Below are 25,981 nucleotides of genomic sequence, written 5' to 3'. Positions count from 1 at the left end.
CTCCGAGTGATGCAAAAGATGAGGTGTCCTTGTGGTGTCATCCGGCCCAACGACGGACTTGGGTCGTGCACGGAACCACACACCAGCCATCACAATAAACATGACAACTGCGGCCACTGCTGCGACCGTAAGTAACCTTGCAAATAGTTGCGCAATCAATCGATCCGTTGCTGATTCCACCTCTTTTGGGCGTCTCTGACGTTGTGATTTGACTTTCCATTACACTGATATGAAAATATGCCCAGCACTGCACTCAGCGAGCGCCAAAACACTCTTCTTACCAAGGCCTGACGTTGGGATTTGCTACGCGGCACTCCGCGCATACTTCTCGTCATGTGAGAGCAACGCGATGCTGGGTACGCCGCGAGTACATGGGCTGCGATGGAACTAGATAGCAAGGTCGCACGCAATTTTGATCCCGAGACGAGTGAGTGCTGTGCTCTTGTGGGCCGGAGCTGCGGTCACCGGCGCCCTTCGTGCATGACGAGGCTAAGCTGCGTGTTGGCGGATTGGTGGGTGCCGCTTCTTGGTGGGTCAAAATCGGTCTGGCCAGACAGGTTACATGTCCCCGCGCAGGAGTGGTATGGTTGGTCAGGGCGGATGAGAGCGTTCATGTATGCCGAGACCTGCGCAGACTGGATGACGAAAGATTGCCTGGAGAATAGGGTCACATCACCCCACGGGTTACACGCCTTAGTCAACGCAAGGCCTTCGGTGACTGAGAAGAGTTCGAGCGTAACATGACGAATACAGTACGATGGATAAGTCAAAGTATTTGAGTGCGCAAAGGGTGCCCACCGCATGCGAGATGTGGAAGGAGCGAAGTGGCGGGAGCTCAGGCTGAAAGTCTTGCCTCGTCTTCGCTTGACCACGGAGAAAGCATGTGCATGGCGCTGGGAAGACTTCGCTCGAGCACGGGAAACTGTTGCATGCAACCAACCTCTAGCCGCATATGCATGAGCGAGGAGGGATCAGGGGATAAGCTCATAGTCTGGCTGATGCCGTGAGTATTCTTTGGCTGACTACTATACGAGCAGCCTGTCAGACCGATGATGGCGTGCAGATACTGACCAGAAACAAAGAAACAGAGAATCAGCGGAGATGTGTTGTTCATGCGAAGGATGCAGAGGGAATGTGTTTCGCATGAATTTGGCCATCGTAACCGTGTTGGGTCACTGATATGGCCGGACAACAAAGTGCTGATCCGGAAGAACATCAACACGCAGTGATTGGGGCTGTCAAAATCTATTGTGCCGTGCACATGGCTTCCATGAGCAAAGCGCCGAGAGCGTTGCACATATACATAGCTGTTAGTATACTCGCTTCCGGCTCATGACGCAGAAAGAGGGGTACTCTCAGTCAGACTTCCACGTATTGCTCAGTTTCAGATTGCGGCAGTTACTGCTAGTATGTTCGTCCAAAAGCGGCTGAACATCATACGTACTGAACATGACACTCTCGACCAGCAATTGGAGACATACAAGCTAAGCATGTGGGGCGGAAGTAACCTACGACATCGCACCTTATCCCTCCTTAGTGGCCTATTTGTATCAGATAACTAGCCACCGGCGCCAGAATGCTCCAGCAATATGATGCTCGGAGAGCTACACTATAACAAAGGCACAAATCGCCGCAATGATCCAATTGGCAGAACCGACCACGATGGCAAGGATATGCCGACACGATCGAGGTGTAAGGTCCGTTGGTCGCGTCGTCCTTCAACCGAATGAGCGGTGACGAAACAGCAGCAAAAGGACCGATATTGCATGCATGGTAAGCTCAAACCCACCAGTGTAAGTGTGGGGAACGACGAAACAAGAACAACAAAGAAGTATCAGCACAACCAATTGAACTGAAGTGGAAGCACTGTTTGTGCGACAACACCGTTGCGGCCGTTTTTGCGGCCTAGCGCTTGACGAAACGGTGGTTCCCTATGCGCCGACAACCATCAACGTAAACAACAATAACAATAGAGAAGGGAGTGAGCAAGCTGCAAATGGTTGTGCCATTAGTTCGGAAGAGAGTCCGCACTTGTCAATTGCGTGTGCAGCAGCGTGCGTCATTAGTCTCATGCTCAACATCTAAGCGAGCGAAGGAAAATAACCTAGCCCGATTACCGGCCACGAGCATGAGATGGGGCGACGGCGCTACATTATCAGATCCAGAAACCCGAGTGCGAATAGAGGTGGCGCTCGCGGGGCCTTTGTAACGTGCAGCTAGTAGTTGGACGCGAAGCGGAAAAAGTCGGATGATGGTGATGTATGAACGGAATGTTTCGTGAACCTAGATCAGATGTACTCAAAGGGGCGCTGGCTTCCACATTTGCATTGTATCGTCATTTGTTGGTAAGATCAAAAGACTTACTGGTCCTTCATGTAAATAGCCGTTGAAAAGGTGGAAGGATTAGAGGCGACAATCCCAAAGGAGGCTGAAAGACCGAGTGGAGTCAATCCAGAAGCGTGTTCATGTACGATGACCGATTGTGGCTGAGGCCTCTGCGATAATTCTGACCAACGACGAGAGCCCAATAACTTCAGATCAGTATACAAAGATGGCTGATCCAAGCCGCATACGACGAAACATATCCCTAGACCGCTTGAGTATGACACTTGGCTGCAACACACGCTTTAGCCTCATAGTACATCCGGGTCTGTGATGTCTATCCAGAAACATGATGATAGCATTGACACATCGAGAAGTAAGGACCTGATAGTAATGTCTACTTGGTATGCTTGTACCTTTGTCCTTCCAGACAGGAGATGCGTTTGCAACGAGCGGTGAGGACAACCACGTACCGTCCATTCAAAAGAGGTTGGAGATTAGGCATAGATGTGTCTTGGCATCGTCTTTCTCCGCGTCAAAGCGGTATTCTCCGACCAACAGCCGGCATGCATTGTGCTGCATGCCGACTTCGCGTCCTAGATCTGAAAACCTCTACATCGTCTCAACTAGATACCAAGAAAGAGTCCGATTCAGTTATCAACCCCAATCATGCGGCCGGAGCAGTTGCGCGAGCTGTCCATATGACGCGTCAAATTTGGGAGATTGCCGATGCTACCGTGTATATGATCCCAAGATTGCCAGCCCAACCTCGCAAATACCCTGTGATGTATACTCCATCCCATTCATCACACAGTGTATAGTTCTCCATGCAGTCGACAAACGGGTATGGAGGACGATTTGGAAGGTGTTTAGACGCGTTGTCTTGGTTGCAGTTGGTGGAAGTCGGGTGACATTGTCATGTTTTCGTAGATATCTATCGTGCAAATCAGTCACTGACAGCAATGTTTTACTGGTGTCGATAGCAGCCCAGTGCATGGAAGGCCTTCTTGAGCGGTCGTGAAGTAGAGCACGTTCACGTATCAGACAGGGGCATATGATGTTACATTGGCATTGATGACTAAGTATGCGACTCAATCTCGGCCCGGAAATAAAGTCATCTACACTGTCCTGATTATCCCGAACGAAGCTTGCACAATTCCTAGGTCACCCGCCTACATCGTCCCTTTCTTCGATGCATTTCACTTACTTCAGCACACTCCAATTATCACTCCACTGGCGTTCGCATCTAGCATGACCTAGCGCCAGCATTGCGACGCATTGGTTTCATCCTTTGCATGTATGTTAGCAGTATCTACTAGTTCGGCATTGCATGACAACGCGATCGTCATTAATCATATATGGATAGCATGTAGCTTTATCTCTATGATACTGCTTTGCTCGGGTGCATGGTCGTATACCAAGTCTGATACCAAGTCTTTCTACCAACTGGTCGCTTTGCACACATAACGACGGCCTTACTTTTTTCGGATTGACGGCTCTGTATGGTTTGGTCCTGTTCGACGTGATGGAATTGGCTTAGTTCGCCACCAGCGCATGGTGTTACTTTGTAACACCGCGGATATCTCAAATCCTGATCGAGTTTAGTAGTCGCCTTCAGCGCAGACCTTCGGTGCTGTTCACTGTCGCGTTCAGTTTTCAGTACTTGGGTTTTCCGCGTAAAGGTCGTATGCAGGGTTGTGGATCGTATATTTACTGAGGGGCAAATGGTCCTGCGACCACGGTCTCGCAACATGGCCTTGTCGCTCAGCGCAGATTTGCAGATGGCGATGCGTGGAAAAGAGGTGCGAGTGAATCATGCATCATTGTGTGGATGGCCCAAGAACGTCCTTACGTTATCGCATCTACTGTTCAAAGCTCGTCGTGGCCGTTCTCTGCACGTGCCTGGCATAGCTGCCCATTTTTAGTCTCGACCAATGCCTCACTTCCCACACATCTGCGACACCAAAGTACATTACCTGGATCAACCTTCCTCTTAACTTCCCTCAGTCTTTCATACTTATTACCCCAAAACGCATCCTGCCATCTCGGCTCATAGCTATCCCCTTCATTGAAGTACGCACCAGTGTTTGGGCTGAGCTACCGCAGTGCTTCGGTTTTGTTATGCGTGATATCCGCGTACACAGCATCAACGAGACCCTGAGACGTGGTGTCACCGAATGGTGATATGACAATGAGATGCGTAAGCGCATTGCGCCATGCGGGGTTGAGAGAACTGTGGGTAGGGTAGTAAGACGGTGCATTAGGCGCAGCGATCATATGGCCGATGAGAAGAGAATCCGCTACTGGACCCTTGAAGTGCGCGTGTCAGCTCAGTGTTGATGATGTTGTACCAAGCTAGGACAACTTACGTTTGGCTTCGATGCATCATTGCTGGGACCAATCTCTGAGAAGACTCTCGCAGTGACATTCAGATTCGCTAGACTTTCGGCACTGAGTAACCTCGACCCATAAGCTGAGCCACCGTTCGCGACTTCTTCGTCCGTGAAGTTGGCTTTGTGCATCTCCAAGTACGTGTTCTTATGCGTGATCACGGATTTCCATTCAAGAACGTCATTTTTTTCATACAAGTACGCTTCTATAGGCTCCATCAGTCGCCCGACTGTTCCACCCGGTGTGTCATAAAGCAAGAACGTCCACGAGAACGATAAAGTAGGGACTGTAGGCGGTCCTACAACTAGGTAGTAACCTTGCATACCGCCTTCTTTCAGCCTCTGCATTTCTGAGTGCAAAAAGGCCAAGCATTCGTAGAACTCAGTTCTCGTGCTAGGACTTATTGATCGGACTTGGAACGTATGTGCGGTGGATCTTGGAGTTGGGAAGGTGCGGATGATAACTTCCGTGACAACACCGAATGTACTTCCGCCACCGCCTCGCACGGCGAAGAATAGATCTTCGTTTTGGCATGGGTTTGCGAGAACCACTTTACCATCCGGCGTGACAACCATAGCCTCAAGCAAATTATCAGCACCCATGCCATAACGAGTCGAAAGCGGACCATGACCGCCGCCTGTGAGCCATCCAATGAGCCCAACGCTAGGGTTAGCGCCTGTCACGATGGCCATTCCATGTTTCGCGACTGCTTCTTGAGCTTCAATGTTCGTGTGACCGGCTGCTACGCGGACTGCGTTCAAGCACTTTGTGTGGGAACAAGACGCGGGTTCGAAGGAAGGGATATGGTCGATGCCACGCATGTGGTGCGTCCAGATACTCAGACTGCCGTACCCAGTGCTGCGACCTTGGTATGAGTGGCCCGTCGCCTTAACGACAACGCGAATATCCCTTGCACTTGCCCAAATCAGAGCTTTGCTGACTTGATAGGTGGAGGTAGCGTTTACAACATAGACTGGGTAGTTGCCAATATGGCATCCATTTGTTCCAGCGTATGGATCACCAGTGATGCTAGTGCCGTCAGGAAAGATGGGGTTACAGGAGTTGTTTGCCCATATCGGGTAGTCGATACTGACGGGATGTTCAGCATGATATGAGGAGTTGTACCATTGCGACAAGACGAGTGCGCACGCTTCCTGATCGTACTCTGGTTGTGAAGGGTAGCAGACTGCGCCAGGAGGAATGCTACGAATAAGTGTGCCATGGAGTGTTTCGTTCAGGTTGTTCCATTCGTTGGTAGAGGGCCAGCAAATATCGCCAGGTGTCTAATACCCGCATTAGTAGTGATCTAGGTTTGCGTTATCATTTCAACTCACGCACTTGCACTTCTCTTCCGCTGCATCGACATGAACAACAATGGAGAGCAGATATGCAAGGAATGTATAGGATCGCATATTGCGTATCATCTGGTGCAACTGAGTTAGTGTATAGCCGGCATCAGATTCTGTGTAAGGCCACGTCCACGATTAACTAGTCCTCAGATTCCCAAGGCCGGAAGGAGGGGAATGAATCAGCGTGGACAGTAGTGATTAAAATGAGTCGAAACATGCAGCTCTAATCTGTATATTGGTGAGAAGCTTTCCGGCAACGCTTCTCGTTGTATCAATCTAACCGTACCTCAAGTGATAGGAAAGTGGGATGTGCTAACAACTGGCCGTGTGGAGATATCCCGACAGCGAGACAGCAAATGGAGAAACTTGTATCGAAGAATAACACCGTAAAGATGCGGAAGCCAGAGAGTGTGGAATGAATATGATTTATATCATATTCCTAAAACTGAGGTGCCTGGCAGGCCAAGGTCCGGTGAGGGGCGAACACGTGACGAGCCCCGATTTTGTTGATCCTTCGTCTTCCAAGTTTAATTCAAAGGAGGCTGTCGTTGCGAGTAGACAACTGATATGTTGGACAGACGATGCATCTTGAGGATTTTGTCAAGTGTGATGTAGACATCTCTACATCAGCTTCCACCGTCTTGCGTAGCTGGCTGCCAGGCTGCAGAAATGCTAACAACGTAGCTGCTCCAATCGTGGCGCGATCCATCGCATTGCAGATGCGTATCTGATACCAGAGCGCATGTCTCTCCTTTCATGATAACGCTAGCGTGTGATGATAAACGGCGCGATGACCTGACAAGAGCCAAATGTCAGCATCGTGCACTTTGAGTCGCATGGGACAAACATACCTCTAGAGTCAACTCAAACAGGCCTCCGATGCCTCTTGCTCAGTCTTCTCCGAACGCGACTTGGCTTACGCGCTGGTATTTGCTCGTGGCTCGGTGCTAGAATAGGTCGTTCGGCGGCATGCATGTCGCTACCGGCTACACTTGCCCCATCCCTCAACGCACGACGCTCTTCATCTTGAACTTGAACATCGAAAAGCGATAATCTCCAGTTCGACTGCTCGCCCGGCATGCCCCCAGAGCTCCTCACCAGCACGCGCCGCGATCGCTGCATGTCGCTGACGTCCGGTTCCCTCCGGAACAAAGCATCGTTGAAGATGCGCTTTAGAAACCTGGGCATGGTTGATCGCTGTAATTCGCAAAACAGAAGGTATAATTGCAGAGGGATATTATGCAGTGACTTGCGGGATACGACAAGCTTATCATGTATATGTTGATGTTTTGGTGGCGAAGATGAGGGCGGCAATTGTGGGGGCGGGCACCCCTGAAGGGCAGAGCGATTGGCCAGTATAAGAGGGTCGTGATGTTGATCTCGAACGGCCTCAGCCATCCTCCTTTCCTGGACGCGTCAACGGTATCTCGTTTCCCGTGCCTTGGCCCGCTTCAATGGAAGCAACCGCGTTTCGTCCCTGTGCTTTTCGTCATTCGTTCCTAGTTGCTCACTTTCGTGCCCACGACGGAGGTAGTATGGAGAGCCGGCCACAACAACGCCAGTCAACACGCGCGTCCAACCCATAAAGTGAGCTAGCTACTACAACGTCAGAGTGACTAGAACAACCGTGTGTTTACTAGTACTCATGGTTTTAACAAAAGTCTTAAATGAGTACTACCTTGCCTTCAACTAACGACGACGAAACATGGCAACCGGTCATTCTATTTATCAACCGCATACACGATCAAAATCCCGATACCAGATGCTCACTCATCCGCAGGCGTTGTAGTCACCACTCGCGCCTTACTTCCTCACCTTCTATTCTCTTCATACACTCCTCTCAGGAGCAGTCGAAACAATCCCTATCCTCTTTAAGATGCCATACAGTCTCCCCAAAGCGCCGGGCTCTGCAAATACGGTTCTCTTCATTACACAGAATGTTTATCGTCTGTCCATAGGCTTGGCTACTGGTCACTAGAAAACCGTGGGCCTTCAAGCGATAGATTATCGTGCAGACTGCTCCGAGGTAGCTTGGCCAATCGTCTGCCGCATACCATCGGAAGGCGATATGCAGTTTAAACCCTTTCTTTTTTGCGATGGCTAGCTCCACTGACAGCGCAGAGAGCGAGCGAGATATTTGTCGGATTTGTACCGCTTGACCTGACAGCCTGCCATATTCGGCATTTTGCCATAACGCGGGCCCAATGACGACTTGCATACTCCTGAGAAAACCACATATCCGGACCGACGGTGCTCGGCTGTCATACAACACTTCATTGGCGTTTTTGCGGTATGGGTGAGCTGAGGTTGCTGGCTCGCTGTCACTGTCCATCTCATCTCCATCCTCATCATCATCAAGGTTGATTCATAAGGCAGGACGACTGTAATAAAATTTTGTTGTTTCGCTGGAGCGACTACTCTATGGAAACTTGAAACGTCCAAACAATATCTCCATCTCCACCACTCAAACTGCTTCCAACCTTCCAATGGCCCTCCAAGGCAAGTAACCCGAACATGTCTTTTCGCAAGGTTATTTCCAGCTGTTGATGATTATTGCACGTAGGATCGATTTCTCATCCGACAAAAGGCACAATTCCTACAGTGCCTCGCCCGAATGCGCGTCGTGGTGTCAAGAGGCTCAGCTGGGAAGCGTGTGGACTGGTGAAGACGACTCTCAGGCGCCCATTGTGCGACCGTCTCCCAGCTTGCAATATCGCCCAACCTTCCAACCTGCACTTCGATCTCGTCCGTGAAGGATGTGTTAGTGCTGTGAGTGCTGTCAGGTGGCGGGATAGTGATGGCTTCTGGAGTGCTGTAGCCTAAAGAAACGGCCGCTGGGGGTGGGAGCGTGGAGCTTCTATGCTTGATGTCGGCCGCGAAGAGCGTCCGCGGGACAGCTGTTGGCATGCGCGGTGTGGATATTGGCGTGGATTCTGTAGTAGCTGAGCTGTCTACCTCAGGTATAGTAGGTGTCTGATTGGTCGGAGCACATCGATTGCCGGCGATGTCAGCCCAAGTGGTCACCTCTCGCGCGGCAGTGGGATTCCTCGGAGTGTGCGGTTCTGGGAGTGGTGTAAAGACTGGCTCCTCGTCAAAGTATCCCGGTTTATCTTCATGCGCAGCGCCTCGTGGTCGATGGATTTGTCCTTGATCCCTCAGGTATCTAACCGATTGCTTCTGACTGTACATCTCCACCTTTAGGACGACATGCGCTAGGCGGGTCTGATCTGCTTCCGCTTGAGCACGCGCTGCTTCGTCCTTTGTGCGGAAGCCTATGACGACCGTAGTGACATTGCTGTTCGGATAGACATTCTTGACGCTCGCTGGGTTGTATCTGGCGAATACACTGCGGATCTCATTAGTCGCAAGATAGCCGGGAACGTTCTTAACGAAGACAAGATGCTCGTTTGGCGCTTTAGTACTACGAGGTAAAGGCATCGTAATAGTTGAGCAGCGGGTAGAGGCTCTCGTTCGTCAAGTTGTAGCTGCTATAGTGTTGGGGTAGGAAAAGTTCTAGTCAACCTTAAAATATAAGCGACGGCGTGCGCCGAAGTGAATGCGGTGATAAGAATCGAGACAGTGTCTGTGCAAGAGGGAGGTAAAGAAAAGTGCTCAGAACGTCCGCGTATCGGCTCAGCGAGTAAAGAAAGGCCCTACAGGCGCTGCGGTCTTGCTGCAAGAAGTCGAATGTTCGTCAACGCAGGTGCAGTGCAGGTAAAAGAGACTTATAGATGATGCTGATGCAGACCAACCCCAGCCAGCTCAGTGGGAAATTGCTCATTCTCATGGTACACAGACAGATGGCACAGTTCGTAAGCGAATAACATGAGTTGGAAGGATGGTAACGAAACATGCAAGTCCTGAAAGTGATTAATCGCATCGTAATAGGCTCAACATAGCCTGGCCAGGGTCTTCTCACAGCGCCAGGTATTGCAGAAAGAGGTTTGTACGTTGCAGTTAGTCGCTTAAAAAGGATTCCAAAACAGAACCCATAATAGCACGACATGACATGCTGTGTAGGTTGTAATGTGCGACAGTGTTGCAGATCGAAGCGCGTTATACTTAGGACGACATTACGTCATCGCTGTTGGCTTAGCTTGCCTGCCTGCATACCCAAGTATTTCTACATGCATGCGAAGCTTAGAAAGTGATGAGTTCTTTCGTGCTCAAATATCTATACAGCCTTACGATATCGTCGGTGCTATAGCGTCAATGCGGTAAGAACTTTGGTCGTACATGCGCATATTCATAAGTTCAACCGTCATCATTGTATCTCAAAAAGAAAAGTCATTATGACGGGAGTATTCATTATTTATTCGTCTTAGGCATCATCGACCTAGATGTTCTATCTAGACCTTTACGATAACCTTGTGGGGCGCCTCCTTCTCCTCGGGCTCACCGAAGATGTTGACTGGCCACCTGGGCTTGTTGGCGATGTATGGGATGTTGAAGCGGCGAGGCTCATCTTTGCCGATTTGCTCAACCTTCTGGAAGTCATCTTCCGATAGTTCAACCTCCTTGAAGTTCTCTTGGATGCGCGATGCGGTGACGGACTTGGGGATGACGGAGTGGCCACCCTTTTGAGCCCAGGCGAGGATAACTTGTGCGGGGGTGGCGCCGATGCGGCTGGCAATCTCCTTGATGACCTTGTGCTGGACGAGAAGGGGCTCGCCGACCATGTTGTTACCGAAAGCCTGAACGATGTTAGTATATGTTATTCTGAACGAAGAGGGAAACTGCTTACGGAGTACTCGGTGATGTGGATGTTCTTCTCCTTGCAGTACTGGATGAGCTCTGGCTGGAGGAGACGGGGGTGACGCTCGATCTGGTTGACAGCGGGTGTGACACCGGTGCCGTCAATGAGGGCCTGGAGGTGCTCCTTGGTGTGGTTGGAGACACCAACAGCACGCGCCTTCTCCTTGGGCAGCTCTGTCATGGCCTTCCATGTGTCGACGATGGAGATATCATCGAGCATCTTGACGTCCTCACCCTCTAGAGGGAAGAGGTTGTTGTGTACATCGCCGCGCTCATCGAAAGCAACGGGGAAGTGGACGAGGTAAAGGTCTAGGTAGTTGAGGCCAAGCTCAGCCAGGCAGTCGTCAAGAGCGCCGGGGACATCCTTGGGTCGGTGCTGGGAGTTCCACAGCTTAGATGTGATGAAGACGTCCTCACGTTTGAGATTGGGGACCTCGCCGCCGAAGGCCTTCTTGAGAGCCTCTGCGATCTCCTTCTGGTTGCCGTAGACCTTGGCGAGATCGAGGTGACGGTAGCCAGCCTTGAGCGCCTCAAGGACAGCAGCGCCAACCTGACCGGGCTCAGCTTGCCATGTGCCGAAACCAAGTTGGCTGTAAAAATTAGCGACTGCCATGTATCTGCAGGGTGTTTGTTTGGGTACTCACGGAATGGCAGCGCCAGTGTTGAGAGTAACCTTCCTTCCGAGAGACATGATTGCAATTGGTGTATCTGGGGTATATAGAGAGAAAAAGTAAAGAGTTTGTGATTGCTTCGAATGCGGATGTTCTGGACTCTTAAAGCTTGTCTGGGGAAAAAAGTTATCGGAGGTGGCATGGAGGGGTCGGAGACGTCACCGAGCCCCAGACCGGCACCATCTCCATGTTTGGCAGCCGCCTCCGCGCGTCAACTCCCTCCGATGGTCCACTTCGCAAACTTCTGCGTCATGTATTGGTTCGCCTTCACCAAATTCCCAGTAGACGTGCCTCAACAAGCATCATCCATCGACGCTATGGGGTTGATGAGGCTTAAGAGCATCTGCCGGCGGTCTACCGCGGAGATGTTGCGTCGTCATTGGTGGATGAAATGTGGCAAATGCGAAGTTTCTGTACGCCATGTCCAGGGACTGGGTCACAAATGTCTATTGTGTTGTATAGGGACCGGATAGCTATGGCGGTTGCATGTCGGGATAGGGTTGGTTTGGAGGCATCGTCGGCGGCATTTGGGGAAGAAATGCCTCGGGGCGGATGAGACAATTATATAAGCGACCCACTTTACCTCCACGTCGCCTCTTTCCCACCTGCTCGAGGCATGTAAATTTCATCATACCCGGTCCTACTTTTACCTACGTTGATTGTAGGGGCGACATGCTCTTCGAGTCTCCCGACTTTCAATTCCAAGACAAAGCCTGCTTACAGAAGTCGACAACTCGTTGCTAAGAGGCTAACCCAACACAGTAGTTAGTAACGAGGCACAACACCTTATTCAACTACAGCGAATAGAAAGCGTTTGGGAAGCATATCTGTATTCAACTCCTTACGCTGATTTACTCAACGATGTTTCTCAGACCTGCCTTAGCAAGAGAAGTTGATCTTTCACATTATTCTTCGGGTTTGTTACAATTGTATCTTGACATCATCTTCTGATTAACTTATTTTCTTTGACAAATACTTCATCTGTGCCTGAACCCGTAGAGTAATCCGAAGGTATTTGCGGGCTTTTGCATCATCGATAATCGAAAACAGCGCAAAGCGGATACCTTTAGACTACGTTCCTGGCACAAATAAAAAGAGTCAAGCTTCCTCTTGAACACGCTACATCAATAATGAACCTCGTATGCACCGTTCCACTCATCTTTCACTCAGCAATATCTCGTCATTAAATCTAACAAGCGTGAAAGCACAACCAACAAGTATTCCATGACGAAGAAAATATTATAAGAACTAAGGAAAAAAAGGTTAAACAGATATAGACAAAGTCGCATAAGCAGAAGATAATTTGGTGAAAGGTCATCTAAAACTAAGCAGTGATGTCTCGAAGGAGGGGCGAGGAAGGACATAGCGAGTCTTCATCCTCCTCCTGGACTTCTTCTTCTACAGGTGGGAGGATATCAGCAGACACAGAAGCCGCGACATCATGTGGAACTGCCGATGTAGCCAGTAAAGTAGCTTGCTTAATACGCTCTTCCTCAACCGCACCCAAGCAAACTGAAACATTCTTGCCAAACGCCAACCATGCATCCCAGACCCTCCCATTAATAAATATGCAGCCCATGCTAAACAGCTCCATGGTCCTGCGCCATCGTTGGCGAATAGCGCGGTACATGGCAGACTCCTAGTCGTCGCTGTCGTACTCGTCTTCCTCGGCCAGTAAAGCTGGGTACTGGCGGCGACGTAGGTCCTCCTGGAGGCCACCTTCGCTTTCGGGGTCGACGTAACCTCCACCCCCTACTAGGGAAAGTAGCACGGGTAGGAGAATAAGGGCATGTGTGCTTGCCCACAGTACGAGGGCGACCCAGACGCGGAAGTAGTAAATTTCGAAGATCTGGTTGGCCTGTTAGTACGCGCTGAGAATAACGGAACAGAGATGATACATACCTTACTCCTAGTGAAAGCCAACACACCCACACCCAGAATCTTTGTGATCGTAATGCCGCTAATCACGCTGCTTGCCACGTTGACCATGGAAGTCCAGGCTCGGGCATCACGGCCCCGGAAGCGGTGTCTTGGTGCTTTTTCCATAGTAGCACGGCTGGGGAAGGTGAAAGCACGGGCAATATGTGCCGTGAATTCGACACTGATACCAACGCAGATGATAAGGTTGACAAGCGACACGGCGTTGAGTGATACGCCTAGGACAGCCATTGAGCCGATGATAGCAGACACAGTCATGCCAACAACGAGGGTGACGACCAGACCAGTGGCTAGGGAGCCAAGCATTATGGTGGTGATAACCAGTACCGCAGCGAGAGCAGAGCCGATGAGCGCACCAGCTAGGCGAACGATGGTTGTATACTGATCGAAGAAGATGTAGAACTTGGAGTACGGGAAGACCTCCGTATCAACGTCCTTGGAGATCTCCTTCGAGATGCGACGTGCTGCAGTGTAAGCAGAGATGAAGTCACTCTGTGAGCGAAGAGGCGTATGCGAAGTGCGGAAGTGGGAAGCGGGGATGGTAAGGTGCTTTGAGTCGATAACGAGAGCATCGGAGTAAGCAGCCTTTCCACCAAGGGGACAGTCTTCAGTAGTGTCCGCCTCAATCCAGCGCTGAAGGTAGTGGATGAACTCCTCGCCTTCAGGCATACCTGACAAAGTCATGTTCCAAGGGGGTTGGCGGTCCTGGAAGCACGGTTTTCCCTTGTCGTCGACGCAGCACTTCTCGTTCTCGGGGTTTAGCCATAGGAAGTAGTCATCGAGCCAGTTGGCGGCTGAGGCTGCGAGATGTGAAACCTCGGGTCGCTTACGCTCCGCTTCGATGATGTTGGCCAAGCTCTCTCGGTCGCAAGTAGAGAAGCGTCCACAAAGCTCTTTCTGGGGCTTTCGCTCGGTAACGTTTAGCTCCTTGGTGACGAAGTATACTGGTGGACCGACATCGAGATAGTCGTAAAGGTCGTTGAAGTAAGGGATAAGATAAGAATCACTTGGAATAGCAATGCGTTGATCAAGGCCAAGCTCTACACTAGGGAAGAGGGCGAGACCGGCTGTGAAAATTCCAAAGAACAGCGCGATGATCCCAACCTTTGTCTTTTTCCCCAAAATCGCCGGGGCATACGTCTTACGAATGAAACGTTGTAGTGCGCCTTCTTCACCAGCGCCATATCCCATACCGCCATTGAGGTAGCCAGGATCGGCCTTGCCGACACGAACACAGGGGAAGCAGTCAGCACGGTTTGTCTCAACGCGTTGCTGGTTCAAAGCGAGCACGGCGATGAACATGGTTACTTGAAGGATAGCGTTGATGAAGACTGCTCCGGCAGCGTATGCGGCGAAGTTCCGGACAGCCGGCATGCCTACGGCACACCCAAGAGCGAATGCAGTCGTCTCTGTAAGCGCGGAAAGTAGGATCGAAGGACCCATACGCCCGAGTGCACGCGATACGCGTTCCGGGATGCTGCCTTCGGGGTGGCTAATGTTGATGCGCTCAAACTCGTGCACGATGAGGAAAATGTTATCAACACCGACAGCCAAGACAAGGAACGGAATGACCTCTGCTATGATCAAGGTGACCTTAATGCCAGCTGCCGAAAACAATCCGACGGATGCGGACACAGACATGAGTACGATCAAAATGCCGACAGTACCGAGCATGAACTTGGACTGCACGAAAGCATTCGCTGGGTTGCGAAGAACGGACCGTACAGTGAGCGTGGTAGAGCCCAGAGCCAGGGATGCGTATAGGAACATGATGATGTAGCTAATGACCACAATTTTGGCATCTGTGTTGGTGCTCTTGCTCAGCTCTTGCTCAAGACTGACTTCGGTGTTGAAGCTCAGGCGCAGACCTCTCTTGTGAGCTTCTTCAGATACGAACTTAAGGTAATTCTTCATCTCATTTTCGAAGTCCATAGCGCGCTGTTCTTCTGGGGTGCCCTTGGGGTGGTTCTGCACAACCCAGGTAACGACAAGTGCCCTTGCGTCCAGGACGGTTTCGTTGACGCCGCCGAAGAGAAGATGAGGATCGAGCGGCTGCTGGAAAGTAGGTAGACACTGAGAGGGGTTGTCGACGCATTGCAGCAGGTCGTCTTGCCAACTGTCAGGGGAAACATTTGCGAAGTCGCCTTGAAAATATCCCGTCACAGACTGAACAACACAGTCGTCGCCTACTGGCTTGAAACATACCTTATCGAGGGTTACACCATGTTCGTAGGACTTGAGACGTTGGATTTGGTTCTCTACGCCGAACCACCAATCGAGAGTTTCGTAACTGAGAACAGGACCAGAACTTTCTAGCGTGTCGTTTACAAGGAAAGCCTGCTCAGCACGGAAGAAGGGACCGAACTTCTCATCGAAGAAAGCCTTCTCCTGAGCGGCAGCTGAGTCGGGGGAAACCCATAAATTGACAGGGTCGGTTTCAATTTGGAAACGCAACCAACCCAAGCTCATCAAACCGACCACAACGACGCTAGTGACGATGGTGATAGCAGGAAAACGAGCGCAAATATATCCAAGGCGACTGAACATGCGGTCGCACCATGTGTTGATGAAGTAGTGCTTGGTAGGGCGATCCAGCATGCCAACGTTGTGTACTATGTCACCCTCGTCCTCGTCGTCGCTAGGGCTTGTGTCCTGCAAGAGGCGCATGCGCTCGGTCTTATGTTTCGAATGGTTCTTGTAGGCAACATGGCCTGCAACGGCGGTACATAGCAAGCCAAGGAAGAAGGAATAGATTATGATGACGGCGAATGAAAGGCAGGGCAGCAGGCCAACGTGACACTGTTTCTCCTCCTGAACTTCCGGCAGCTCGGTGCAGGACCCGCCACAGTCGAGGCAGGCACAACGATACTTCTCCTCGTCGGTGTCGCAAGGGTAGGCGTGCTTGTTCATCGCATCCATTCCAGGGAAGTCAGCCTCGTTTGGTCGGGGGAAGTTGATTTGGAAAGGCGAGCCCAAGAACTTTTTGTCGCCCAGGAACTTCAGAAACTGTGTGTAGTTTTTGGCGCCTCCTCCAATGAAGTCCATAGCCTTGCCATTTGTCGCGCCGAATTTGACATCCTTGCAGCTGTCGTAGAAGGTTGACGCGTACTTGTCGGATACCAAGTTGTCCAGCTCGGTCACCAGGTACTTGTCTCCCTTGGGCTCGGTTTGTGTGACATTGATGAACGTGGACTGATCGGGGGAGCACGTGAAAGTACAGAACAGGTTGTAGAAGTTCTCCTTGCAGGCAGGGCAGGCATTGATGATGGGCGTGGCGCGGTCGAGGTTCGTCTTGAGGGCGTTGAGTTGGTCTTCGTCGCAACAGATGTCGGTGTCTGACCACTGGGAGCCGCAGATGTCGACCAGTTTCTTCCGCACGTCATTGTCTGGCGTCTTTGCTGGACCGTTGTCTGGACAGGGCAGCTCTGACCCGAAGAAACTCTGCTTTCCGCATTGTCCACGTATCGCGCACCTTCCCTTCTCATGTTTCAATGTCAGGTCTGGTCCTGCGAGAGCTGATCCGGCAAGGATGGAGACTAGGCCAATCGTAATGGCCTTCCACCCTCGCGTGGATTGCTGCACCATCTCGTTCGATGCGCCTGAGCGCTGTAACCAAGCAAGCCTCGGTGTCGCGCGGAGAATAGAATGCGAACGTATGCCGAGAGATACGAGGAGCTCGAAGATGTAATGGGAGTGGTGGACGATGGGCTATAGATGACTATGCGTGTGAGCCGAGGTGGCGGATGAAGCTATCGAAAGCTATGGGAGTATGCGAGCGAAGAGTGATCAACAGACTAGCGTTATCATAGGAATAGCGAAAGAATGACGCAAGTGATAGATGACGGCTCGTGCTACGCCTGAGAGTATGCACAGGAACAGGGCTACTGTGGAGATTGGTGTTGTTATGAGGCGTGGGCGCGCAGGCAACTGCAAGTGTCCCAGGTCTGGGGTGCAGACGTCACTGCCCCGGCTTGGCTAAAATGCGCGCCGGCCCAGGGACCATGATCGTCCCCTGTCACGCGTGTCAGCCACCACCGGCCACCACCGGCCACCTATCATGCAACCATCACACAGCACAACCCATCTACAAATCAGTCGTGGTTTGTTGGTATCGAACATTCATTCATGCTACATGATATCGTAAAACCGTATCTATATGCCATTCTACCGTCCCATGCCCAAATCCATTCCTTGTGTCTTTCGACGGGTATCCCTCTCTTTTAGCAAAACGAAACCTTCCTACTTGCGCAGATACTGCACTAGCTCAACAAGCTGTGCGCGCGTCTCATCCTCGAGCTGCTCTTCAGGCGGGCTGAGAACCTTCTCAAACACAGGCATCAGGGAAGATGTAAGCTGCTGCACTGTAGGCTCGTTTTGTTGGTAGAGCTTGACAATCATGCCAAACACAGGCTTGTTCTCCTCGTAGTCCTCACGCAGAGGTAATAGCTGCACTAAACGGGGCAGTACTTCGGCGATAGGAAGCTTGCCAGGGTGTTTCGAAATGAACCTGCTGACACAACCTGCCGTGTTGTCAAGAAGACGTGCTTGGTCCTGAGCATCGAGCAGAGGCTCGAGCTTGGAGAAGATTGTGGGCAGCGACTTGAGAATTTCATCATCGTTGGTAGTCATCTCGCAGAGAAGTCCAATACCATAGACGGCGTTGGACTTGGTCTCTGGGTCCTCATCCGACAGGCGGTGGAGAAGAAGCTTCAACATGCCAGTGGTGTAAGGTGTGCAGCCGGCACCCATGTTACCGATGCACTCAGCAATCGTTCCAACAGCAGCGCTTCGCTCAGTGGAGTCCTGGCTGCTGGCATACTTGACAATTGGCTTCTCGAACATCTTCCAGAGCTCAGCGAATTGCGAGCCAAGTGCGACGGACAGGCAGGTGACAGCCTCCAGGGCAGTCTCGATAACGAGCCAGTCGTACTCGGAAGATTCATCAAGAATCTCTTCCTCGGCTTCGTCACCAAGATCCTGTTGGCATGGGTGACGCTTGGTGATAACGGCAAGCAGGTGCTGGCAGAGATCAGGCACCACAGTGCCGTTCTCGGTTAACAAGACAGCCGGACCGCAGAGCTTAAGAGTGGCAGCGACATCACGGTTGATGTCAGTGACAGTGCCCCTAGACAACGTTAGCCAGATTCTCGATTATCTTTTATAGCAAGTGGTTGATGTTGAGATTGCTCAGTCGTGATTTCGCTTTCACCTCAAGTGCACTTTGTGCATCGGAGTGAGCTGGGATTAACGAATATTCTGTCATCTTTGCAAGGTGTGTGTAACGAAAGAGAGCGAGTACATACCGATCCATCTCGTCTTGCCAGATAGTCATGGTGGCAGTCATGACGAGGTTGCCGAGCTTCTTCAGCTCTTCGGGAATGTCAACGGCAAGAGGAAGACCAGGCTTCCACTTAGCCATGCCATCACCCTCGGCCATGCCGAAGAGGCAGGCAAATGTGCGCCATAGAGTGCCGAGAGCGGCCTTGCGAATACCCTCATAGGAGTGGTCAACAAGCTCCAGAAGCTTGGTGACAGTCGCCTCCATGTAGGGGATGTACTCACGGCGAGTGTGAGTAATGATGTCTCCGTAGACTTCGGCGGCAATCTCCTTCTCCATGGCGACAGCACTGACGCCTTCTAGGTCATCCCAGTCGTCATCGTCATCGCCGGCCATGAGAGCTTCGTTGAGATCGCTGTCATCGTCGTCATCATCGCTCGCGGCGGCCACCTTGATCTTTTGGCCCTGGATGACAACCTCGGAGCCGGCCAGGTCAGCCGCCTCCTCACCAAACTCGACGTCGAGGTTGGTCTCCTCCTGGTCAAGACAGTCGTTGAGACCCTTGACAGCACCAGGAAGGTACTTGGCGAAGCCCTCCTCGTAGACCTTAGCCATGGTGCTCCAAAGGATGTAGCTGGTCTCCCTGAGGCGGGGGTGGTCCAAGTGAAGAGCCTCCTCTGAGGCCTCCATGAGCGGCAGAACGTACGGCTCAAATGGCTCGGGGCCAACCGCAGAAGCAATCTTGCCCATGGAATCACAAGTGACACCACGAAGGTCGAGCTCGTCTTGGCTGTCCTTAATTCTAACGTATGAGGAGAGCTCCTGCATGGTCTGGGGGAAGAATGGAATGAAAGCCTTCTCAGCAGCAGAAGCAATAGAGCCAACGGCGCCAATAGCAGCACTCTTCACCTTGAGGTCCTCGTGGTGGAAGAGCTTGCTGAAGCGTGGGATGAGTTCCGGAACGTACTTTCCGGCATCCTCTGGCTCTAGACCCTCGATGAGCGAGTCGATGGCATGGCAACTGCCGCGAACGATAGAGAGGTTGCGCTCGTCGTCCGAACCTTGCATGTTGTTGGCAGCAAGATCGAAGTTCTTGAGCATGGCAGGGATCAGGCGGGCGTGCTCCTTGCCAACGTCCTCGGCGAGGTCATCAGCCAAGCGAGCGACACCGTTGAGAGCGGCGGCTCGGACCTTGAGCTCAGGGTCCTCTAACAAGTGCAGGACCATGGGCATGATCTCGTTAAGCTGGGTAGCGATGAAATCAGGTGCGCCCTCGACACACATGCCGAGAGCCAGAATACCAGCTTGACGGTAGTCGGGGTTCTGCGACTGGAAGTAGTTGCCGAGGTTCTTGAGAAGAGGGATGACAACCTGGCTGGGAGGGAGGCTTGATGCGAGAATGTCGAGCAGGCCGAGAGCAGAACGGGCGGGTGTGACATCCTCCTCTTCGCTGGACAGATCGCCAAGCTCAGTAACGATGTGGAGAGCCTTCAAAGTCATCTCCTCACCAATCCTCAGACCCTGTACCTTGAGCTTCCTGTAGCGGACGCATTGCATCAGGAATGCGAGGGCTTGGGAGCGGTAGTCGTCCTCAACGTTGGTGCTCGACGAAAGCTCAAGCATGAAGCGGACGAGATCGCCAAAGTGCTTTGCTAGAAGTGCAGACTCACAGCCAAGGAGGGTCTGGAATACCTCAAAAGCTTGCATTGCGCGGTCCTCGTCGCCCTCATCGACAGTAGCCTTCAAAACGGTGACCATGCCAGGGATGGAGTCCTGGAACATGGCAAGCTCCTTAGGGCTCTCGTCAGGTTCGAGCAGCATAGCCAGACGGCTAAGACTGAGCATTGTGTTGATTCTGACGTCGACGCTCTCGGGGTCTTGGATGGTCGAACTGAATAACTTGTACAGGTCGGTTTGCTTGCCGGGGAACGAGTCGCCCGCTGACTCTAGCGTGGTGAAGATGATGTATGTACCAACTTCACGGTGACGCGCCTCGGAGCTGGTGGCAGCCTGCTGGAGGTATCCGGGCAGGTCAGCCCACTCGCCATCCTCGAAGTCTTGAGAGGCGATAGCCGCAATGACGCGGGCAGCAGAGTGCCGTGTGAGAGTCACATCCTCATTGAGTGTGAACTGGAACAACTGGTTGCGGAGGGAGTTCTTCTGGTCTGCAGGGAGGTTGGCCCAGTGCCTTGTTACCAGCTTCCTAGCCTCGACCGCAGCCAGTTGGCGAAGTTGAGGCTTGGGGTGGCCGCAGAGGATCTGAAGGAGGGCATTGAGGGAAGCGGGAGAGTTGTAGTAGTTCTTGTTAAGGGTAGAGGTAGCGGATTTGACACGCTCGGTGTCGGCTGGAAAATGTCAGTAGAGATTCTATGTATGGCGGGGCTAGGTAACATACGCTCCATGAGGCCCTCGAGCAGCTGGACAAACTGTTGCTCGTCCATGGCGATGCTCTCACAGTGAAGTAATGTAGAAAGCAAGGCTTGGGGGGGATCTATCGCAGGACAGCGAAGACCTTTAATATTGACAGTTGTGAAAAGAGCGCGAGCTGCTCGCACAAGGTGGGGATTCCAACTTTTTTTGCGGCAAAGGGCGCTAGCCTCAGGGTCCAGGGCTTAGGTAAGCCGTTTATCCGACCAATGACGGAAGAGGTAGGCGAAAAAGCCATACCTCCAGAAGCCGAAGCTGCTGCAGCCTGTAGCTACGCAGGTTGCTCTGGAGGGTGGGTACCCTGCGTTTGGGGGTCATTGCAAGCTGGTGGGAGTCTGATTAGGCGTGTCGTGTAGAATGATCTGAACAGCCAGTGTACAAGCGGGCATAGCTTCCAGATTTGGAGTATGAAGACCTTTTCGCAGACGATCTGAGAAGAAGCTTTAGAAAGAACAAATGTGCTTGGTGCCATCATCTGAAGTCGATGACAGCTCCTTGGATAGCTAGGGGCCGAGATGGTGATGGCTGGCTGCGATGCCATGGCCCTTGCAGGGCGTAGTGTGATGGAAGATCATCGTGGGGGAAGCCCTCAGAAGATGATTGAGATGAATAAACAGCAACACAAAGGAGTAGAAAAGCTCAATGGATGGAAGAAGCTGGAGAAGCTGGAGATGTAGAAGTCCAGACAGCTCCAACGCGACTTGATAGGACGCGCTAGGCCAGGGTCTGTGCGGCGGAAAGCTGTTAGCAAAAACAGAAGGAGCAACGGTAGACAGGACAAACCCGCCGCTGCCATCACAAACGAGGAGGCTCTTCTACTACTTTCTCTCTTACCCCGACCTAGTAATACCCCACTCTACTCCCCAAGTCCAACCCAGCCGCCTGTATATCTCACCAGGACACGTTTCTCGACCCCTCCGCCTCCGACTCCATGGCTTCAGTATGTCTGGCAATTGCCGCACCGATCTGACCGCATGTGACATCAATACTGACCTCGTCCAGCAAGCACCTAACCAGCCGCGCCCTTACCCAGGCAACTACCTCCCTAACGGTGGCGCCCCCGGTGGTACCTCAGGCCCAGCGCCTGGAGCTGTCCCGCTGCTCCCTAACCAGGGCCGCGTGATCCAGCAGGGAAGCGCACGAGTGCTATGCATTGCAGATGTCCGAGGTGGGCATCAATCACCACAATGCCATCCAGACAGTCACTCTAACCATGTTCAGGAAACCTGCAATCGCTGAACCAGCTCGCCGCCGACGCCCGCGCAAACTACATCATCCACACTGGCGACTTTGGCTTCTACGACGATCGTTCGCTTGATCGCATCGCCGAGAAGACTCTCAAGCACGTGGCCCAATACTCACCGCTGCTGTCAGATGCCGTCAAGCGCTCCATCGCCTCAGCCCCTCCGCAACCGCCTATCAAGGAGCGCTTCGCACGAGAGCACCTGCCACTTTCAGAACTGCCCCTCTTCCTGAACAAGACGTACACCCTGAACGTGCCAGTCTACACCGTGTGGGGTGCCTGTGAAGACGTTCAGGTGCTGGAGAAGCTGAGATCGGGCGAGTACAAGGTGGACAACCTGCACATCATCGATGAGGCGCATTCGCGGCTACTCGATGTAGGTGGCGTCAAGTTGCGACTACTCGGTCTTGGTGGCGCTGTCGTTATGCACAAGCTGTTTGACAACGGCGAGGGCAGGACTACCATTGCAGGTGGACAGGGCACTATGTGGACTACTCTGCTACAGATGGGCGAACTCGTCGACACAGCCAACCGCGTATACGATCCGACAGAAACCCGCATATTCGTCACCCACGCATCTCCCGCCCGCGAAGGTCTGCTCAACCAGCTGTCCGTCACACTCAAGGCAGACTTCTCCGTCTCCGCTGGTCTGCATTTCCGTTACGGCAGTTCGTACAACGAGTTCAGCGTCAACCCCACTCTCGACCACTATCGTGGAAAGCTCGCTGCGTCCAAGGCCTCATTCAACGACGTGTGGGACACTGTCAAGACAGAAGTCGAGCCAGCAGTTGCTGATAGCGAGTCCCAGCAACGTCTGCTCGCCCTGGCACTGGAAATCGTAAACAAGATGCCCACCGTCGCTAATGGCGGCAACCCGTTCGGTGGCCCTGCTCCTGGTCCTCAGAGCGGTCAGATCGATGAGAGTGCTTTCAAGAACATGTGGAACTTCAACCTTGCAGATGCTGCGTACGGATGGCTTGTACTCGACATTGACAATGGTAGGATTGGTACTGAGATGAGGGCCCAAGGTTTCAACTTTGCCCACCGAGGTGGGAAGGTTGCGCCCGGTCAGACCCAGCCCGCAGCTGCAAACACCAGCACTGGTCCTCCGGCTGCAGTAAACCCGAGCCCTTCTGCTCAGCCCTCGCCTGCTCCAGGACGTCAAGCTGGACCACCAGCGAATGCTCCTCAGCAGCCCCGCCCCGCTGTCGCAACCCCGCCGGTTCCTCAACAACAGAAGCAGAATGCTGGCCAGCCTACACGGACTGGCCCCTCCCCTGCCCCCGCTGCAACACCCAAAGAGCCCGTGAAGGCCGCCACGCCCCAGCCTCCGGCCAACAACACGCCAGCGAATACCGCTGCTGAAAAGGCTATCCCCAGCGAGGTCAAGCCTAATGGCACTGCGGCGCCAGAGAAGGGTCCTTCGTCCCCAGCGCCCCGTGAACCTGTTGAGCGCAAGGAAAGCAAGGGTCTCTTTATCGCTGGTGTAAAGGATGAAGAAGAAGCCAAGAGTCTGCTCGCCGAAGAAGACAGGTCTAAGGTTGAAAAGATGGAGAAGATCAAGCACTTCTTCGTCGCCCACTTCGCTACCTCGCAAGATATGCACGGTGCGCTCCGTCGCGTTGCAGACGATGTCAGGAATGCCAGGGGTGGTCCAGACAACAAGACCGTGAAGGTGTACAACGAGCGCGGTCCGGGTAGCAACCAGCCTAGGTACGGAGCCGGCAGCTGGCAAGCTAGCAACCGCGGTGGCGTTCAGGGTGGTGGTTACCGAAGTGGAGGCGCCTCAGACAGCGAGGGTGGTCGTGGCGGTCGCGGAGGCCGTGGCGGTGCTCCCCGTGGTGGACGAGGTGGCGAACGAGGTGCTCGCGGAGGCCGTGGTGGAAGGGGATCATTCAGAGGTGGTGAGGGTGCTGCTGCAGCTTCGACTGGAGGCGAGTCATAAAAGCTCTCCAACCGCACCTCTACACCCCCACCGACTCTGATACCCCTTCTTTCTTCTTCGGTTCCGTGCTAATGGCTTTCATTGTAGTCATGCCACGGTGTCACCTAAGCGAATTCGCTTCTGGCGACGTCCGCAATCATGTGCTCTAGCTCTTATCATGTTTTCTGGGAGCGATTTCCATACCTTCTTCATAGCGGGCGTGGGTTGTGCGGGTTCCTTTTTGGTCTTTCTAGATGGGACCAGGATTGGTGATCGGCGCTATGTGGTCCTTGTCTTCCGTGTTTGGATCGCTGAGAAGGCTTTCGATGATGATGAAGTATGGTGTATGTATTGTAATCACAAAACACTAAAAGATATGTCGTGAACAACGTTTCTTTCATCCCGTCAACTCTAGGTCTGTAACATGCATCACGTTTTGATTAAAAGTTCCTTGAGTTCGCATTATTTACAATTCGTGAGCACCTTTTCGTATAAGTGCAGTATGTATTGCAGGAGTTGCAAGTGGCTCGTCTGTTCTGCGTCATCACAGTACCGATAATTTGATTGTAGGTATTCACTTTGATTGATTTCTAACTTTGGTTCCAGCGAATTTCCGACGACATGCCAATCTAGGTACATTCCTCGGTCATATGTTGCTTTTGCCTGGATGGGAATGCATAGCTTCTGGCACTTGGTACGTCTGCACTTTTTCCATCTATCCGGTACACAAGATCCGTTCTTCCTTCTTCATATACGCATGGAACGACGAAATCCAATCATCTCAACAGTGTCTATCCACAACAAGCACAGTTCAGTTAGCAACATCTTCCGGTTTGAGTGTCGAGTCCTCGCGAAACCCTATCTGATACAACTCCCCACCAAGAGCCAACATAAACCTATACTGTTCATTTCAAAAGGAGATATGCTGACCATCCGCATCAAGGGAGTGCCGGTCTGCGACCAAATGATCCCATCTAGTTTCGAAGCCCTGCCCAAACAACTACGCCACGCCCTTGAACACGTAAAGCTTGAGTACCAAGCATACGACGAGACGGATCATGTCCTCTATGAACTGGGAATTACGGGTCCTGTCAGCATTATCTGCAATATAGACGCGCCGCTGTTGAAAAACATCACTATTTCGAGCCGCGCGAGCAGTCGGGTGAGCTAGAAGTCATGAAGAAAAAAAAAGGACCATTGCAGTAGCACAGGGCTGAGGTGTGGTTTCGTTGAGGTATTCGAATCATTGCTGCAAAAGATTACCTGCTGTAGCGATCGCTCCACGAAGAAGCTGGTTTTATATCAGTTGTGCCTTACACTTAAAGTCTGCTCTGACGGTATTGACTACATCCCCTTTTGTATTATGATAGTATAGAGAACGTCGTGTATCTTCAAAATGCTCTCTACTATGCATATGCCATATCACCTGCTTGAGTAGTTCAGTACATTTACAAACACGTTTTTTAACGTCACATTTACATTATAGGGCCGGGGTAAACAATGTGATCGAATTATAGCTTGAGGTACCTTGTCGTACGAGAAGTCTTTACCTCAAAAGTCAAATATAGGACAACAGCACCGTTTCACGAGCCCATGGACACTTTCATCAGTTTCACCAGAATCATCAACATCGCTCTCGATATGACGCCGAACACTCCATCTCCCAATTCATCTGAAGCAGTG

At 52.1% G+C, this 25,981-nt stretch overlaps 6 protein-coding genes across 6 annotated transcripts; 1 reads left to right on the top strand and 5 right to left on the bottom strand.

Moving 5' to 3' along the window:
• Positions 1–4,419: 4,419 nt before the first annotated feature.
• On the bottom strand, positions 4,420–6,125 carry ALTATR162_LOCUS986 (uncharacterized protein; the record flags this gene model as incomplete). Its single annotated transcript, XM_043308581.1, has 3 exons — positions 4,420–4,632; positions 4,692–5,996; positions 6,048–6,125. The coding sequence occupies 3 exons, from the start codon at positions 6,123–6,125 to the stop codon at positions 4,420–4,422; spliced, it is 1,596 nt and encodes a 531-aa protein (XP_043164516.1).
• A 2,487-nt stretch (positions 6,126–8,612) lies between these two features.
• Positions 8,613–9,500, bottom strand: ALTATR162_LOCUS985 (uncharacterized protein; the record flags this gene model as incomplete). The annotated part of the gene is made up of 1 exon (XM_043308580.1): positions 8,613–9,500. The coding sequence occupies one exon, from the start codon at positions 9,498–9,500 to the stop codon at positions 8,613–8,615; it is 888 nt and encodes a 295-aa protein (XP_043164515.1).
• Positions 9,501–10,411: 911 nt separating this feature from the next.
• ALTATR162_LOCUS984 (uncharacterized protein) lies at positions 10,412–11,508 on the bottom strand (the record flags this gene model as incomplete). The annotated part of the gene is made up of 3 exons (XM_043308579.1): positions 10,412–10,756; positions 10,807–11,407; positions 11,462–11,508. The coding sequence occupies 3 exons, from the start codon at positions 11,506–11,508 to the stop codon at positions 10,412–10,414; spliced, it is 993 nt and encodes a 330-aa protein (XP_043164514.1).
• Positions 11,509–13,127: 1,619 nt separating this feature from the next.
• Positions 13,128–17,011, bottom strand: ALTATR162_LOCUS983 (uncharacterized protein; the record flags this gene model as incomplete). The annotated part of the gene is made up of 2 exons (XM_043308578.1): positions 13,128–13,337; positions 13,391–17,011. The coding sequence occupies 2 exons, from the start codon at positions 17,009–17,011 to the stop codon at positions 13,128–13,130; spliced, it is 3,831 nt and encodes a 1,276-aa protein (XP_043164513.1).
• Positions 17,012–17,665: 654 nt separating this feature from the next.
• ALTATR162_LOCUS982 (uncharacterized protein) lies at positions 17,666–21,145 on the bottom strand (the record flags this gene model as incomplete). The annotated part of the gene is made up of 3 exons (XM_043308577.1): positions 17,666–18,551; positions 18,730–21,049; positions 21,100–21,145. The coding sequence occupies 3 exons, from the start codon at positions 21,143–21,145 to the stop codon at positions 17,666–17,668; spliced, it is 3,252 nt and encodes a 1,083-aa protein (XP_043164512.1).
• A 917-nt stretch (positions 21,146–22,062) lies between these two features.
• Positions 22,063–24,319, top strand: ALTATR162_LOCUS981 (uncharacterized protein; the record flags this gene model as incomplete). Its single annotated transcript, XM_043308576.1, has 3 exons — positions 22,063–22,071; positions 22,134–22,299; positions 22,353–24,319. The coding sequence occupies 3 exons, from the start codon at positions 22,063–22,065 to the stop codon at positions 24,317–24,319; spliced, it is 2,142 nt and encodes a 713-aa protein (XP_043164511.1).
• Positions 24,320–25,981: the final 1,662 nt, after the last annotated feature.

The sequence above is a fragment of the Alternaria atra genome (assembly GCF_907166805.1).
Source record: "Alternaria atra isolate CS162 genome assembly, contig: 21, whole genome shotgun sequence".
NCBI classification, from domain to species: domain Eukaryota; kingdom Fungi; phylum Ascomycota; class Dothideomycetes; order Pleosporales; family Pleosporaceae; genus Alternaria; species Alternaria atra.
The sequence above is the reverse complement of the archived record's forward strand: the minus strand, read 5'-3'. Positions and strand labels throughout refer to the sequence as shown.